This window comes from Oculina patagonica, chromosome 10, assembly GCF_052425735.1.
Source record: "Oculina patagonica isolate OP01 chromosome 10, crgOcupat, whole genome shotgun sequence".
NCBI classification, from domain to species: Eukaryota; Metazoa; Cnidaria; class Anthozoa; order Scleractinia; family Oculinidae; genus Oculina; species Oculina patagonica.
Genome location: NC_135767.1, coordinates 7,186,609 through 7,202,423, shown reverse-complemented (window position 1 = coordinate 7,202,423; position 15,815 = coordinate 7,186,609). Strand labels below are relative to the sequence as shown.

The 15,815-nt window shown below is 39.2% G+C and overlaps 1 protein-coding gene across 1 annotated transcript in view; it reads right to left on the bottom strand.

The window, feature by feature from the left end:
- Positions 1 to 498: 498 nt before the first annotated feature.
- LOC144628271 (protocadherin Fat 4-like) overlaps positions 499 to 15,815 on the bottom strand; it is a 40,061-nt gene continuing 24,744 nt past the window's right edge. The window contains exons 22-35 of the mRNA XM_078486342.1: positions 14,880 to 15,091; positions 12,616 to 12,704; positions 11,820 to 11,940; positions 10,909 to 11,104; positions 10,537 to 10,806; positions 9,736 to 9,824; positions 9,251 to 9,452; positions 8,216 to 8,508; positions 7,407 to 7,672; positions 5,642 to 5,778; positions 4,921 to 4,941; positions 3,460 to 3,559; positions 2,506 to 2,743; positions 499 to 1,873 (exon numbers count right to left, since the gene is read on the bottom strand). Coding sequence (XP_078342468.1) covers positions 1,526 to 1,873; positions 2,506 to 2,743; positions 3,460 to 3,559; positions 4,921 to 4,941; positions 5,642 to 5,778; positions 7,407 to 7,672; positions 8,216 to 8,508; positions 9,251 to 9,452; positions 9,736 to 9,824; positions 10,537 to 10,806; positions 10,909 to 11,104; positions 11,820 to 11,940; positions 12,616 to 12,704; positions 14,880 to 15,091 — 2,582 coding nt within the window. The 3' untranslated portion in view covers positions 499 to 1,525. The remainder of the gene's footprint in view (positions 1,874 to 2,505; positions 2,744 to 3,459; positions 3,560 to 4,920; positions 4,942 to 5,641; positions 5,779 to 7,406; positions 7,673 to 8,215; positions 8,509 to 9,250; positions 9,453 to 9,735; positions 9,825 to 10,536; positions 10,807 to 10,908; positions 11,105 to 11,819; positions 11,941 to 12,615; positions 12,705 to 14,879; positions 15,092 to 15,815) is intronic.

Genomic DNA, 15,815 nt, shown 5'->3' with positions numbered 1-15,815 from the left:
TCTAAATCCCCCCCCCCCCCCGATTACTTGTGTTCCCCTCGCCAACTATTTAACAATTAGACGGCAAGCTCGAGGTTTCTATCGGCTGATAGTTGGCGAGGGGCGAAGCCCCGAGTCAACTATCAAAAGCCGGTAGAAACCGAGAGCGAGCCGTCTAATTGTGTTAGCATAACCCACTGACCGATCTTTTGAACTCAGAATATCGCTAGAATTGATTTATTGAAGGTTTTGATTGATAAAGTTAAGCGAAAACTAAGCGCGCGCTCCGAGAGCCTTCTACGGATCGATAGTAGGCACCTGTGTAGCCAATCAGATTGCGCGATTACCAATAGTAGGTCAGTGTGGTTATGCTAATAGCCGATAGAAACCTCGAGCTCGCCGTCTAATTGTTAATTAGCACGCAGCTGAATTCAGTCTCTCACTGTCGATTGTTTGAAGTAATGGTAGTTCCCAAATAAAACAAAACAACTTTTTCTCCATTTGTAGCGAAGCTTAGGCACAACATATATCTAAGTAGCGAATTAGACGGTACGATTTTGCCTTCGATTATCGTATGCGATACGCTTGCGCTATGACTACAACAGAAATCACGTCGTGTAAACCAACCTACCACATCCTTACGACAGACGTCCGCGCCCGTGTAAATGGTCCTAAGTCAAGTCGTAGGCCTGTCGTAATCTTGTCGCATACGAGAACGTCGTAGCGTGTATATAGGCCCTTAAGGATCTTACCTAGAGATCATACGAAATTGTTGATATGAGCAGGTCCTGACTTTAATCTGGGAAAGGTATGGTCAGCGAGGCTATGTAACGTCACTATTATGTGAAGCAATAATGTCGTAAAAACTTTTCGAATACACACGCTACTTTGTGATTGGTCGTTAAAGAATCGAAACTCTACGGTCGCTTCTACGGAGATTTGCCCAAAACAAATGTCTAGAATTGATCACCGTTGGGTAAAAAAAATTTGACATTTTTCGATATCAAGATATAAATTAAATACATATTAAAAGGGACTATGTCACGGATTTTAACAGATTTTTCAACAGCCAAAATTTTTATTTGTGTCGTAGGAAACTTTAAAATAAATGTCCATTTTATTAACAATTGCTTTTTTAGAGCACTAAAACTGTTGAAAAGTGTGTTTGGCTGCGGTTGGCTCGGATGGAAATGGATTGCAATTTGAAAACGTTAGCCAATATTTTCAAGTCGTTTTCGCGCGCCTTCAAAAAAATCGATATTTATTGCCGAAGTTTGATTTCTATCCCCAAATAAAGGTTATATCTTCAGTTTAAATATTCAAAGATAATGTTGTAAAGTTGCCTACTACTTATATCAGAACAGTTTAGACCAAATATCTGCGAAATCCCCGTGACATAGTCCCTTTAAGAATTCGATGAAAGCTTACATTTCTGACTTAATTATGCCATAGAAGAGAAATTCGAGCACAATTCGCGATATTTTTTCCAATGTCAATACATTCGATGATTTACATACTAATTACAGCACACATGGAGGATAAAACTCTAAACTATGCTCTTATTCCAAGGGTGGGTCAAAACGACATCAGGCGAGTCCTCGTCAAACTTGATCGGTGTGACTTGGAAATGGCTTACAAGCTCATCCATTGTTTTGAAACTGAGGCTGTCTTCCATTGAACCAAACTGAGTCACAAGGGAGCCACTCGCCTTGTCGTATCTGAAGGGGAGTTGCCTAAACGATGGTCCTCCCTCGGGCGCCCGCACTGTCAGAAAGAATTCTTTGCTGCTATCTCCCTCGCGGACGAGGAACGTGCCTGGTTTCACCATTGAAGAAAGCATTTCTTCAGCTTCTAGCCTGGTAATCTTTTCGTAGAAGTATGGTTCATTGCATACCTGCAAATCGAAGATGTGACCTAAGTTATACAGAACTCACCTTGCCCGATTTGTCCTATTGTATACCACGAGAAAGTGTTGTGTAACTAGTTTATGCCATGTCATAGAAAATACGCTTACTAAATTTCGTCGAGAATAAGATCGCAGCGCACGATGGGAAGGTTGGGTTGAATACCGTCGAATATACAACGGCTTTCCTGCATTCTGATTGGCTGTATTTTCTATGGCATGGTATAATTAACAATTATTCCACGAGCGCGCGTTGGATATGAGATGGTAGATAGCCAACGAGGCGCGTAACGCCGAGCTGGCTATAATTGTTTTATTAAAAACGCCCAAAGAATTGCAATATTTGAGCTCCCAGCTATTTTCGTTGACGCTTATCGGCTACCAAATTTGTGGTCAATGGTATATGAGTTCATATACCATTGCCTTTTATCCAATCAAAACTCAGAAATTTCAATATACCATTGCTAGTTTTTAATAATCGCTGATACCCGTCGTCCGATTTTGTACCACGTGATGCGTTTTGCCCAATGAGCGCGCGCAAAAATTAATGGGTGGGTAAAAAAGGCTGATATTCTCCCAGCACGGTCCGAACGCTTGATTATATGACATAATAATTTACTAACCACGGCTGCTTTCTTGTTGTTTTTTGGTTTGCCAAGATCAACTTGCACCATAAACTGTTGTCCTTCATCGTCAGATACATCACAGTTCTCATCATACGCAACATTCAGATAGTGCTTTTCTGAGCGAGAGATGTCCTTGACAGACCTGTCTCTCTGAAGAATAGATTCCTCGCTGTCCATTCGAGTCATTACCGCTCGTTGTTGGAAAGAGTAGTGGAAATTGCGAGGTTTATTTCGCCTAAAGGGAAAATAGAACACAGATATTTAAATATTTTTCCACTGGATTACTTTACAAAGAAGAGCTTTATATGATTCTCTCACAAAAATTCGCGCGTTTTTCAATTGGCCAGATTAGTTTAACCTTGTAACTGGTTTAAAAATCACGCGCCACCGACTCGACCAATCAGATGCAAGACCAAAACTAGTCATGACTTGGTCACGTGTGTTTTTCCACACTTGGCGCCGGTTACGTATATTTGTTTCATGTTCTTATTGGTTAATTGTGTTATTTTGCGTTAGATTTGTTAGATTAATTTCAATTGGTTTTGGTTTTTCGACACTCGAGTGTAAACCGCTGTATTGGGTAGTGTTGCTGTAAATAATGCATTCTTTTCTTCCAAGTCGGTTATTTCGGAACCACACCACACCAAATTCTCCATTTTTCCCTTTCAAAGAGATATTTTTTCCACTTCAAGCTCACCTTTCGTTTAACGGTTTAGAAAACTAATTTGTTAGCCTGCGAGCAGGCCCAATAATGAGGCCTGATGCTCGAATGACGAAACCGCGACAACGAGCTGACAAGCGAAGCAACGAGAACGAATTTGAAGCTCCCACCCCAGTTTCCTACCAGACTCGCTTTCCCTCCGCCCCAGTCTCCTTTCCTTTGTAGACTCGCACACGTGACACTCCGCACGCGAGCTTGCTTGTAGGCTACAAAAATATTTTCATTCTCACTTTTTTGAGATTACAACTGCAACAGCAGCTACGCAGACAATGAGACAAACTAAGCCAACCGTCAGTCCCACGATTAAACCAAGCTTTGACTTAGGTTTAGCTGTAAAAGAGAAAAGAGAAAAAGATAATGAGCGAAAAAATCAAAATAAACTGTTTTTAATCTGTCCTTTAACAAGTAAAGATGCCCAAGCAATCTGCCATACTGATATAAGACGCGACGGACCGCATATCATAAAGCCGGGTTTGCAAGGACAATTTTAATGTGACAAATATATTTGATCGTGTAGATGACACAACAATTATTTGTCTGCAGTCCAAAGTTTAGTGCGCCAGTAGACCAAATAGACCTTGGACAGCAGAGATACACACAGAGGTACGCGCGCACAGTGCCCAGTGAAAGTTTGGGGGATTGGGGATCACATATGCTGACGCAATATTTGTCACATTTTTTTGTCAATTCGTCTACACGAGCAATTTTCGTATGTGACAATCTTTATTTGTCACATAAAAGCTAACACGCCAGCTTGTCAACAAATATATTTTCGGTTGTCACAAAAAAATTGGCCAATTTTTTTATCTACACAAGCAAATATAAATTGTCACATGAAAATTGCTCATGTAAACTAGGCTTCAGCCGCAGTCGAGGGCACTCTCTACATTTATTAATTAACTTTTCATGTAAAAATCGAAGTATTTCATGACAGTATACTGATGGATGGTGTTGGTTTCTTCGCTATTTTGACTTATGCTTGCGCTAAACAGCAAAATTGGTTTTTCCGTTTTTTTTGCCGTGTTTTTGTTTTGATGAACACCTTTGTTTTAGCCAATCAACCTCACAGCGCATGCGATATCCAATTTGTGTTAAAAAAATTCTGTACATGAGGCCAAGACATATCATAAGAGCTTCTTATTCAGTTTCCAACATACACAAAAACCATCTTCAAACCAATATGAAGTTTATAGATAAGCCTTAACTGAAGCAGCTATGACATAATGTTACGAGGATTTCGCAGATTTTTGGTCTAAATTTTTCTGAAATTAGTGGTAGGCAGCTAAACCCATAAAAAACATTATCTTGGAACATCTTAAGGAAGATACAACCTTAAGTTTCGGAAAGAAATCAAGCTATGGTTATAAATATCGATTTTTTGATGACGCGCGGAAACAACTTGAAGACGTCCATTCGTGCCATCCGCAGCCAAAGATGCTCGTTACCAGTTGCAGTGCTCTGATATGGAAATTTTTTTTTTAAAAATGGACAATTATTTTTAGGTTTCCTGCGACACAGATATAAATTTTGGCTGTTCAAAAATCTGGTAAAATCCGTGACAGAGTCCCTTTAAGACAACATGCCATGTTGTCTTATGCAGAGCGGCGGCTCTTGTGCAACGGAGGAAAGCTTAATTTCCCTCAAAATGTTTGAGTGAATATTTTAGTGAACTAAATCTTATTCATAATTACCTGTCAGTGGTTCCTTGTAGCCTGAAAAAACAAACAAAAAGAAATGCAGTTTTTAATGATCAGATATATATGAACATACGGCCCTTTTTTTGCATTTTTAATGCAATGCAGTGAAAACTGGTTTTTGGCCTGAAGAATTGCATTATGGTAACTACACTTTTGATGTACATTATAAGCAGTGGAGTGGTCTAATGGTTAGCGCGCCGGGCTCCGAAGTGGACCATCCGGGTTCGAGCCCGGACCGGGGTCACTTGTGTTGCGTTCTTGGGCAAGACACTCTACTCTCATAGTGTCTCTCTCTACCCAGGTGTATTAAAGGATACCAGCGAAATAATGCTGGTGGGGGGGGGGGGGGTAACCCTGCGATGGACTTGCAACCATCCATGGGGGAGTAGAAATACTCCTAGCTGCTTAATGCTATCGAAACCGGGATAATCTCGGGCAGTATGCGCTATTTGGCTCGAAGCTGCCCGTTTTTAAGCATTATAAAGAGGTTCGTTTTATCGGAGTTCCAATGTAATACTCTTTTAAACAGCTTTTCTCGTTTTTTTTGCATTGTTTTCTTTTAAAATCACCCCAAACTTCAGGCCAAAAGAAAAACCGATAGCAATTTCGCAAATCTACAGCCCTTCACGCAAAAACAGTTAAAACATAGATGGGGCGCGAGGCAGTCATACATAGACTACACAAAACGAATTCAAAGTAGAAGAAAAGAACTTACTTTCTTTAGCACTTTCCACTTTAAAGCCATATTTCTCTAAGCCCTCGGCTTCTCCATTATTGATCATTTCAATAATTTTACTGGCGTCTAAGTCGCTTCCAGACTCGCTGTCTCGAGCAAATAATGTTAACTTGACCCTGTAGAAGAAAACAAAACAATGTTTAACTAAGTTACCATTGTGTTATTTCAACATACAAATTCTCCCAAGAAAACTCTATTTATATTTACTATAATAAAGTAATAATAAAGTATAACAAAGGCCCTATTCTCCCAGAGGAGAAATAAGGAAGCAGATGGATGATAATAAGTAGTGAGAATTGGACGATATCTACGACATCTTATCGCCATCAAGAGCACATCACTAGGAGAAGCAATATTCCGTGCATTTGAGAAGCAGTATTCCCAAAGGGTATTTTTAGAACGACGTTTCTGCATATTCAGTAAGGCTCTTTGCACATAAAAACAATATATTACCACCCCACAGTAAATAACTAGCACTGTCTTGAAGAAATTAAGCTAAGATCGTTCTTGCCTCCTTCGCTCCATCATGTACGTGGTTGCGTGGTCACGAAGCTAGTTTCCGTTCCAGTTTGGAGAAGTGTTATGTGACAACGCAACACATCTTCGTGTCACGCAATATTTGTCTCCTCTTCATGGAAAAAGCCTGGAGTGATGTTCCAAACAAGAGCTTCGAAGGAGAGTGAGAACGCTTTAAATTCGTAGGAAAGATTTTCAAAGCAGAGAAAGCTCTTATTTACAGGCGCAGTTTGACACAAGCCTTTACTTAAAGCCTTTACTTAAAGCCTTTACCTAAAGCCTTCACTGTAAACTAAATAATATTACAGTGTCACCATGATTTAGTGCTACTTGAAAATCCATGGGAGGTGTTGGTATTAATTGGAAGTCTACTAATAGTGGCCTGGCGTTGCTAAAATGTACTGTACTAGTCATGAAAATTGTCAAAAGATTGTTTGGCTACGGACGGATAGGACAGTAGTGGTCTTAAACTTTAAAAAATGGCGAGCCGACGTTTTCAATTCTGACAGTGTTACTTGGAAGAAAGTCACTTATAAACCATTGATTACATTTATTCACACCCTGTAGAATGAATTCGAATTTATGCCTTTTTGTTGTTCAAAAGTTATTTTGTGATGCACCCTCATAATTCTATCATAGTTTGCACAAAAACTTATAAGAATTCTCGTGATACTACCCCTTTGAAATTGGATTTTTGGGAGGGACTAATTAAGTCAACACAGAAACCCATAAGAGTTGAAACGTGTAACGCGCGCGCACAGCGTTTAAATATTCATTTTGCTAAGTACCATATTTGGAAACAAGGAGAATTTGTACGCGAATGCTTTATACACGTAATGACACACGCAACAAAATTTTTGGTTTTGCGGTAAGTTGCTTGAATTTCGACCTAAACGCCGTAAACTTCTTACAGAAACTAAAGAAATTCATTATGTGTATCGAAGCGAAGTTCTCCAGACTACTTCATGAAGATGAAACAGGAGAATTTAACTTTATTCAACCAAGCTTGTTCAAACACAAGATTACGCCATCGAGCGCGAGCTGGCGCGCGCTGTGAATTTAATCCAAATATAGTAATTTTGATTGGTTAAATGTTTCTCGTGATTTTCCAAATATGGTACTTAGTGTAAACGAATGTACAAACGCTTTGTACAATGCGAATCATAGGGAGTTACACGTTTCAACCCTTATGGGTTTCTGGTCAACAACAACAGGTAAAGCGACTTACTCTAGCGGCTCAAGAGGAGGACTGGTCGTTGGTGGAATCGGAGTTTTCATTGCGTCACTTCCGCCGCAAGACTTTGATCTATCAGCGTCAAACATCAAACCACACACAAACTGTTGCGTATTTTGCGGCTCAATTGGCTTCATTTCCGGTGGGCAGAGCAGTACGAAACGAACCTGTCCTTCCTTGTAGCTAATAATACGGACAGAGCATGCGCCGTAGTCCACTTTGTTAGCATCAGCCCTTCTTATTCTTCTACCTGTAATACTCTGTAAAAAATGAATAAAATAGAAATATTAAAAATAGAAAGCATACCATATTCCTTGTTGGCAGAAGTAAAAATGTTGCAGTTTAGTTTTTGTATTGCTAAATAAAACGGTATCCTGCGTTCTGATTGGCTATCTGACCGGGCATGCAAGATGTGGCCACCTTGCGCACTCGGGATTTCCCGCCATGTCCCGCAAGAAAAATGACGTTATTACTTTCATATAATATATTCTTTATTGACCAAGATTGTTCGTTACAAGATGACTGGAAATCGGCCTCGTTGTTATTCTGTGTGCGGTTATGAAATACCTAAATTTTATGCACTTTTAAGGCACATATCAAGAATTATTTTCCCATTAAAAAGCAACGCGCAGGTGATCGTGTTCTATCTGGAAATATTCAAAACATAATATAACATAAAATAATTTTATGTGATAGGTAAACTTTTTCGCACAACAGATAATAAGAAAATTACTATGAACCCGAACTTGATGTGCGGATTTGAGTGTAAAGCCGTTATACATTTCTTAATTAAGTCATCTTACCGAATTGGCGTTGTTTGGTGCAGACTTGATTAAATTCTCAATTTCTTTTTCCAGATCAAATTTACTAGGGCGCTTGTCTCCAGCCAAAACCATGGCCATCTCGAGTTGTTTATCGACACATTGAAATCCACCAGACGATCTTTCAGACAGCGCACAGATCTCAGAGCTTTTGCATGGATTATTGTCGCAAGCTGCCTTCTCTAGTTCACAGTTCTTCCCTGTCTTGGCCGATGTACAGTTACATTTGTACGAACCATCTGTGTTTGTACACGAGCCGTTATAAAAACAAGGATCTACAAAAATGGAAAAAAAAGATTAGCTCTAATTTCTGTTTAGCTCGACTCTTTGTAACCTTGCAGAGATCCCTACCACACTTTATTTTCAACACCGAAGAATTATTTGCAATGAAGAGCAACTGCGCTCAAATGGTCAAAATGTGTGATAATTGTGAGTCTCAGAATTGTTATTCACCTAATGAATGAAAACAACTTTGAAGCCCAGATAATCGTATTGCAGTTTAATGTTCCCCCTTTCGAGAAACGGAAGAGGGCCACTGGTTTTTCAGTTTTTTACTGTTATGTGTTCACCCTCTATAAATAAAGTTGATTATTATTATTATTATTATTATTATTATTAAGAATTCGGTTGTAGCCTTTAAGTCTTTTATAAGGCAAAAAAAAAAATGGCTTGTGTTAGCAAAACTACAAAGGCAATCTGTTGTTACGCTATGGTCTTTTATTATCTCAAAAATATTACTTCATAATTCGGGAACTTCATAATTCGTGTAAATCAGCCTTTGCCTAAACTTAAACACAGGTAAAACGAGATCCTGGCCTTTACAGGAAAATCATGTACTGGGAAAATCAAGTTTGCATGGGGTGCTGTTACAAAAAAAATAAAAACCAAAACCAATAACCAACAAACACCACTATAACATCGTGACATAACGTTTTCAAACTCAAGGGAATGCATAGGGGAGTGTTGCGTGACGTCCCCAAAAACGGCGTGGGAACGAGACTAACGATGGATACATACCTCCACTGCACTCATTAATGTCCAACTCACAGTGGTCACCAGACCACCCCGGTTTACACAGGCATTCATATTGAGAGCCCTTCTTGGAACAGACGGCGTCGTTTTTGCAAGGATTTGAATTACACGGGTGTTCTTCGCATCTCTTGGGAGCCGAGAAACCAGTGACCTCCACGTTCGCGTTCAGTGCGTCGCTCAGAAGTTTCTTAAAACAAAACAAAAGGCGCATAAGTTTGCAAACATTTGTAATGAGCCTCTCTTAGGGGTTTCAGGGTTCAAGGGAACATAACCATTAACTTTTTGGTAACATGGGAACAAAAGGAGAACAAAATTGGGAACACGGAAACAAGAGAATATGGGAACAATAGGAAAATGTTGTTGGGAACAAGGGAACATGAACACCCCCCCCCCCCCTCCACCCGGGAGGCCCTCTGTAGTGAGACCAGCTTTGTTTGGAGGCACAAGTGTATTAGTAAAAGCTTGCTTACTTTGAACTTTTTGATGTCAAATATCTGGCATGTTCCTTCTTGATTTGGATTCGTCACAGAAAGTGTCATTGAGACCAGTGCCTTTTTGCCTGGAAACGAAAGAAAAGAATAACACAGTCAGCGAAGATATGTCACGTTAGCTTATCTGTAGTTTGTAACGTAAAGAGTCAGTACCAGCTCATTGAATTTAAGCGTTCTTTGTCAGAGTGCAACGACAGAAAATGTTTCCATTCCCCTGCGGGAAGCTACCCATAATTGCTTTTAAACTGAAATAGTTTGAAATGAGCTGAGAATCCTTCAAGCGAGATAAAATCCTTTATCTTATGTAACAGGGCAATTAGGAAGCGGCAAGAGCACAAATAAAGTTAGTAGTGAGGAACATTCTTCTATAGCTGTTTGTTTACGATGTGTGTCTAGTGTACCATTCACACCAAAATTGTTTTTTTCGTTGAAGTTGCTAACTAATATTTCTCGTCTTTAAATTTAGTACAATAAAAGAATAAGGAAGAGTTTACTTGAACACTAGTTATATAAAATTTAGCCCTCAGTTTTCTGTAGCTGATTTTCAATTAGTTAAACCTGGTTTAATTAAAAAGGTTTTGCTGGTGTGAATGGGTTTAGGTTCAATCAGAAAGCGTTGTCTAAACCTAAGTTTCCCCTTATAGGTCCCTTCACCATGCCACGTGGGGCTCGCCCCATTTCTCCTCCTTCCTTTTCATTTCAGCTAAAGACATCAACAAGGCTTGTGCCACTTGGTAAGAACAATGCAATAACAAACATGAGTTACACCCCACTACTCACCAAAAACCTTGAGTATAGCCCGGTTAGATCTCGCTTTACCCGCTACATTGGTAGCTTCACAGTAATACCAAGCCTCGTCCTGAGCCAGCGCGTCCTTCAAAACAAGCTCTGGCAGGGAGGGATCTATGTCGTCACTCTCTACCATCTTGATGTTGTCTTTGTACCACTGAAACGTTGGTTGCGGGTCTCCAGACGCGTTACACGACAGAGTCACCTCACCACCGAGCTCCACACTGCTGTTACTTGGGTGTGTCACGATCTTTGGCGGATCTAAAACAAAACAAAAGCAGATATTAATCGTATGTGTAGTGTATTGCGTGACGTTGGCCTTTGCACGCCATACGGACCTATCAGTTTTTTTGGCCAACTTACCATTCACTGTCATGTAAGCAACACTAGACTGTATCAGGCCCGCTGAACTTGAAGCCAGGCACGCGTAGCCGCCTTGGTCTTCTTCAGTCATTTGTTCAATGACGTAATCGCCGAAATTATTCCAGTTAGAGACGAAGCGACCGTCTTTCATCCAGCGGTACTGCGCTTGCGTGTTACCCTTGGCTGAACATTTCAACTACAAGAAAATCACAGAATTAATGCATTCTTCATTGATTAAAAAAAAATAAGAGAAAAAAACCCAAACCGTGATAACTAAAACTCAGTGGCGCAAAGTCATTTCAAATTTCGTAGTTAATTTTTAGCTACAATCTTGGACAAAACTGTTGAAACACTTAGCAAATTTTCACTAACTTAGCTAACAGAGTTCAGTTTTGCAACCCCTTCCCCTCATTTCAAAGTTATTAATGCTCCGTTTTCAAAACAAAGTCTGTCGAAATGAAAACCTCAAGAAACAACTTTGAGTAGGGGGAGAGGGTGATAAAATATTTTTACCCGCTTGCTGGTCAGGACATTTGTGAAAAATGCGTGAAATGCGTTTGTTTCAACTAGTTTTGTCCAAGATTCAGAAGCCTATAGAAAATCTTCTTTGCATAAATCGGCTTTGCACAAGAAATTAGAAAAGTAACATTCTTGGGAAAGTCTTCAGTAAAACACAGGAGTTTTCATTTTTTTCTTAATTTCTACTAAAAAACGACGCGAGTTTTTACGAGTCAGACTCCGAAAATCTTTAGTCAACAAGACGACACGAGGAAACAAAAATTGAACTCTCTTTTGTGACTGTGTGCGGTTATTCCATTTTTCGGCATTTGTAAAGTTTTCAGGCAATGATTCCACCGTCGTCAAGAAAAATTTGTAATTGAGATGCGTAAAAAGTTAACAAAGTTCCTTACTTGATGTTTCTCGCCAACAAGGCGCGTTGCTCTGCTCGGTGATTCTACGAATTTACATAAAGTGTCTGCCTTTATAACGCCATCCTCAGTGACTCTAAACACCATAGCATTACAAGTGATTCTGCAAATCAAAAAAGAAATGCAAAGAATGAGGTAATTTGTGACTATTTTTCTTACAAGCTAAGAGAGATGAAATAAGGTAGTCATGAAGTATACGCCACTATTCGCCTCTACATAAGATTTCTGCTTCCTGAATAAGAGCTGACTTTATATTTGTTTTCTCTGGGCATTGGGTTCAAACAGTGATAAAGTTTAGATTGGAAATAAGCAATTTTTATGACCTTCTATCTCTTATAGAACTGGCTTCCGATTTACTATCTGTTATGAACAAAGACAGGTTGAGTACAGAAGGAAGGGAAGGGGGAGAGAAGTAAATTGACAAGAAGGGAGGGAGGAGAGTATGTAGCTAGGAGAGTAGGTAAGGAGGGAAGGAGGGAGAGTGGTAGGGAGGGAGGGAGGGAGGATGGGAGGGAGGGAGGGAAGGAGGGAGAGAGGGAGGGAGGGAGGGAAAAAAGGGGGGGGAAGTGAGAGAGGAGCGTCAAAACATGTTGTTGATAATGATTCCATTATGTAAAGATAACGAGAAAATAAAGTTTGATATTCCCCAGGAACACATTTAAAATTTATTCAATGACCAAAACGAGCGACTTTATACTACTGATCAAACTTTTCTCAGGTTCTCAACCATCTCCAACGTGACACTACACTAGACTATGACAGTTACTTCGATACATACCTTGATGTGATAATAACGTCAATAGAGCTGTTGAGACTTGGAGTGCCCATGTCATAAGCTTGCACCGTAACTTTCCACTTTTTCTCAACCTACAAAGAGAATAACGGAGTTTAGTCACGCTCAGCAGGTCACGTTATGACCAGGTATGGATGTCTCGCTAGGTCACGCACTTTCGCACTCCCTTATTATAGGAAATTAACGATACATGATTTTTTGTTAATTTTATTTATGTAAACACGTTCACTATAAGCATCTAACCAGAACTTTTCTTAAACTCGCATTAATTTTATTTCGCGTAAAATTTGTTCGCGTTGTTCAAATGCTTCGTTATATTCCTATAATAAGTTATTGAGTAAATTCGATTTCTGTTGACCTGACAAAAGTTTTGCAATCGCTGCGATCTTGATCTTCTGTAATCCTGAAAAAAACTACGAAGTATTTACGCTTTGCAACTATTAAGGGCCCATTACAGTATCTCGTTGCTAAGCTACGCGGTTGCCACGCAAGTGCAATTTTATTTCCGGTTTTCTCGCATTCGTGATTCAGCTTAGCGGCAAAATTTTACGCGAGTTTAGTTCCCTTTCGGTTAGAATCATATTCCAATCACGGAAATTTGTTCTGCAGTAAAAGCAAACTGGGTAAATTGAAATAAAAAAAGTTTGTCATACTAAATGATTGCAAAACATATACGAAGCCTGAAGCAAGTATCCGAAACCGCCGAAATATTTTTAAAAGTAGTGCCGACTGCCGATGCATTAGAAAACATGCGAATGTGCGGCGCTATCGTATTTTCATCAGTTTCCCCTTCAACTCACTGAAGAAATCTGTGAAAGCTACTGACAAAAATTAAACCACTGTCACTAGAACTTAACGAAGCTCAGAAAAAAAAGACAGCGATTCATTTCGTTCGCGAAACGAAGGTAAGATAATTTTTACGCAGTTAGCGCAGAAATATAGGAATGAACTCGATTTATCTGCCGTAAATTGCTTGCAGAAACTGCTGATTATGATTCGTACAACATTCTAACCACAGGACAAATTCAGTAAGGTACAAAACTGCGAAAACTAAACTATATAAAACACCTGTATAAAAACATTTCAGCTTACAAACGTTAACTGTTTATTCAACCGAACTATGAATTGTAGCCTCCTTGACAAAACATGATTACGCCGTTTACGGCTAATTCGCAAATTACAAGCCGAAAATAAAGAAACTCACACTAAACTCTTTTTAATACTTACGACCGCCTTTGTTTACATTTGTCTTAGCCTCTACATGTTAGTTGAGCGACAGTAAACGTTGTTAAAGCTGTCCGAATACAAGCAAGTAGTAAAGTTTGCCGTGTCGAAAAATTATAGTTTTTGAAGCGTACGTGAGCGGGGGGAAAGCCAACTTAGTGCAGCAATGTCAATTACGATGATTTCAACCAATCATTCACCGTATAATTTTACTTCCGGTACGGACGAAATGCGAGTTTTTCTCGGAAGGAAAAAAACGTACCTTCTGTTTTTTGCAGTAAATCGAAAGAAAATACATTTTTCTTTAAACGTAAGCATGCGTTTCCGGAAAATCAAAACAACATTTAAGTTGTGTTCAAAAACGTGGTCAAAAGAACACATTTTCTTTACTTATTTTTCAAGTTTTTGTGCTAGCGGAAAACGCATGCTTACATTTTTTAAGATAAACGTACTGATTGATATAATACTACAAACTATGAATGAGACCGTAAGTTTCTTGCGTAAAACTCAGTTTTTTGTTCTGGGTCACGTGACATTAGACGTGCACCGATGACGTCATCAACTGACTTGCAGTCGCACTCTAAAACTCCTGTCTAAATTTGGTTAAATAAAAGCAAAGATATATCAAGTTACAGCCAATTGATATCTCCCTAGCAACGGCCCCAAAAGATACTGTAATGGGCCCTTAAAGGAATCACCGAAAGAAGATAGGCCTAGCGTGACAGAATCTTTTTGCATGGCGTGACTTGAAGTACGTTTACTAACAGTTTTCAAAATGAGCGTCTTATCAGTTGCAAAGGAATGCATTAAATACTTTTGACGAGATTTTCCCCTTCCCTTGTATTTTTTATTCATCAGTAAACCTGTTATGGGTGATAACTAGAGATAGATCATTTCATTAGGTTAAAAAATAAGTAAAAAAGAGCCGTTGTTTTAAATATGAAAATTTACGTCAGTTTTTTTTATTTCGCAAAACAGTTCATTACCAAAAACTACCTCAAAACGTCGAGCACTAGAAGTCTCACCTCAGTTTGTCCGAGAAGTCGGAACTTTACGATTCCACCCGAACCTAGATCGTCGTCGACCGCCTCAACTTTGCCAATCTCGATGTCATTCAGGCTATCGAGCTCGAATTCGTAAGAGGATCGACTGAAGCGAGGAGGGTTATCGTTTTCATCAGTCACTATAATGTTGACAACAGCTGTGGCCGCTAATTTGTCCTCTGATCCTCCTTCGGCTGTCAGGAAACAAGAAAAGAACATGTATTCCATGTATTTGTTTTGGTGGGAGGCGTGGTGACCTAATGAATAATATATTCGACTCCACGATCGAGATGCAGAGGTTTAGTCTTCGTGTATTGTCGTTCAACAAAACTTTTAAAATCCTTACAGCGATTCCCTCACCCCCTCTTCCCCCTAGAAGACATAATAATGAATGAATTCTCTATTTTTGTGGAGGACCTGGTGCTTTGAATCTAGGCTCTTGCTCGGCCTAAAAATAAAACTAACACCAGCTACCTACAAGCCAGTCCAATTGTAAATCCTTAAAGTAAGACAATTAAGATCATTGTTGCTGTTGTTGTCAGTTAGATGTAACACAAAAAAATCACCATCCCAAACTCCATATTAAAGGGACTGTGTCACGGCTGAGTTAAGTTTATTTTATTAAGTTTTGCCAAATACTTTCTATAACTCTCTTAGAAACTTAATGTTTGCGAAGAAGTTACTTCTATGGATCTAAATTACAAAACCTAGCTTCATTAAACCAAATATGTCTCCCGGGCGTTATAATTTAAAGTTACAAGCAAACGAAAATACATTTGAAAACTGTTCAGCTTAAAAATTAACTTCAACTCATATCGCAATCCTATTCCATTTTCTTCACTTTTGTCCATCCGTACCTTCTTTTGTGTGTTATTGAAATGTTACCACACAGTTTAAAGCGGTTATTTTTATATTTCA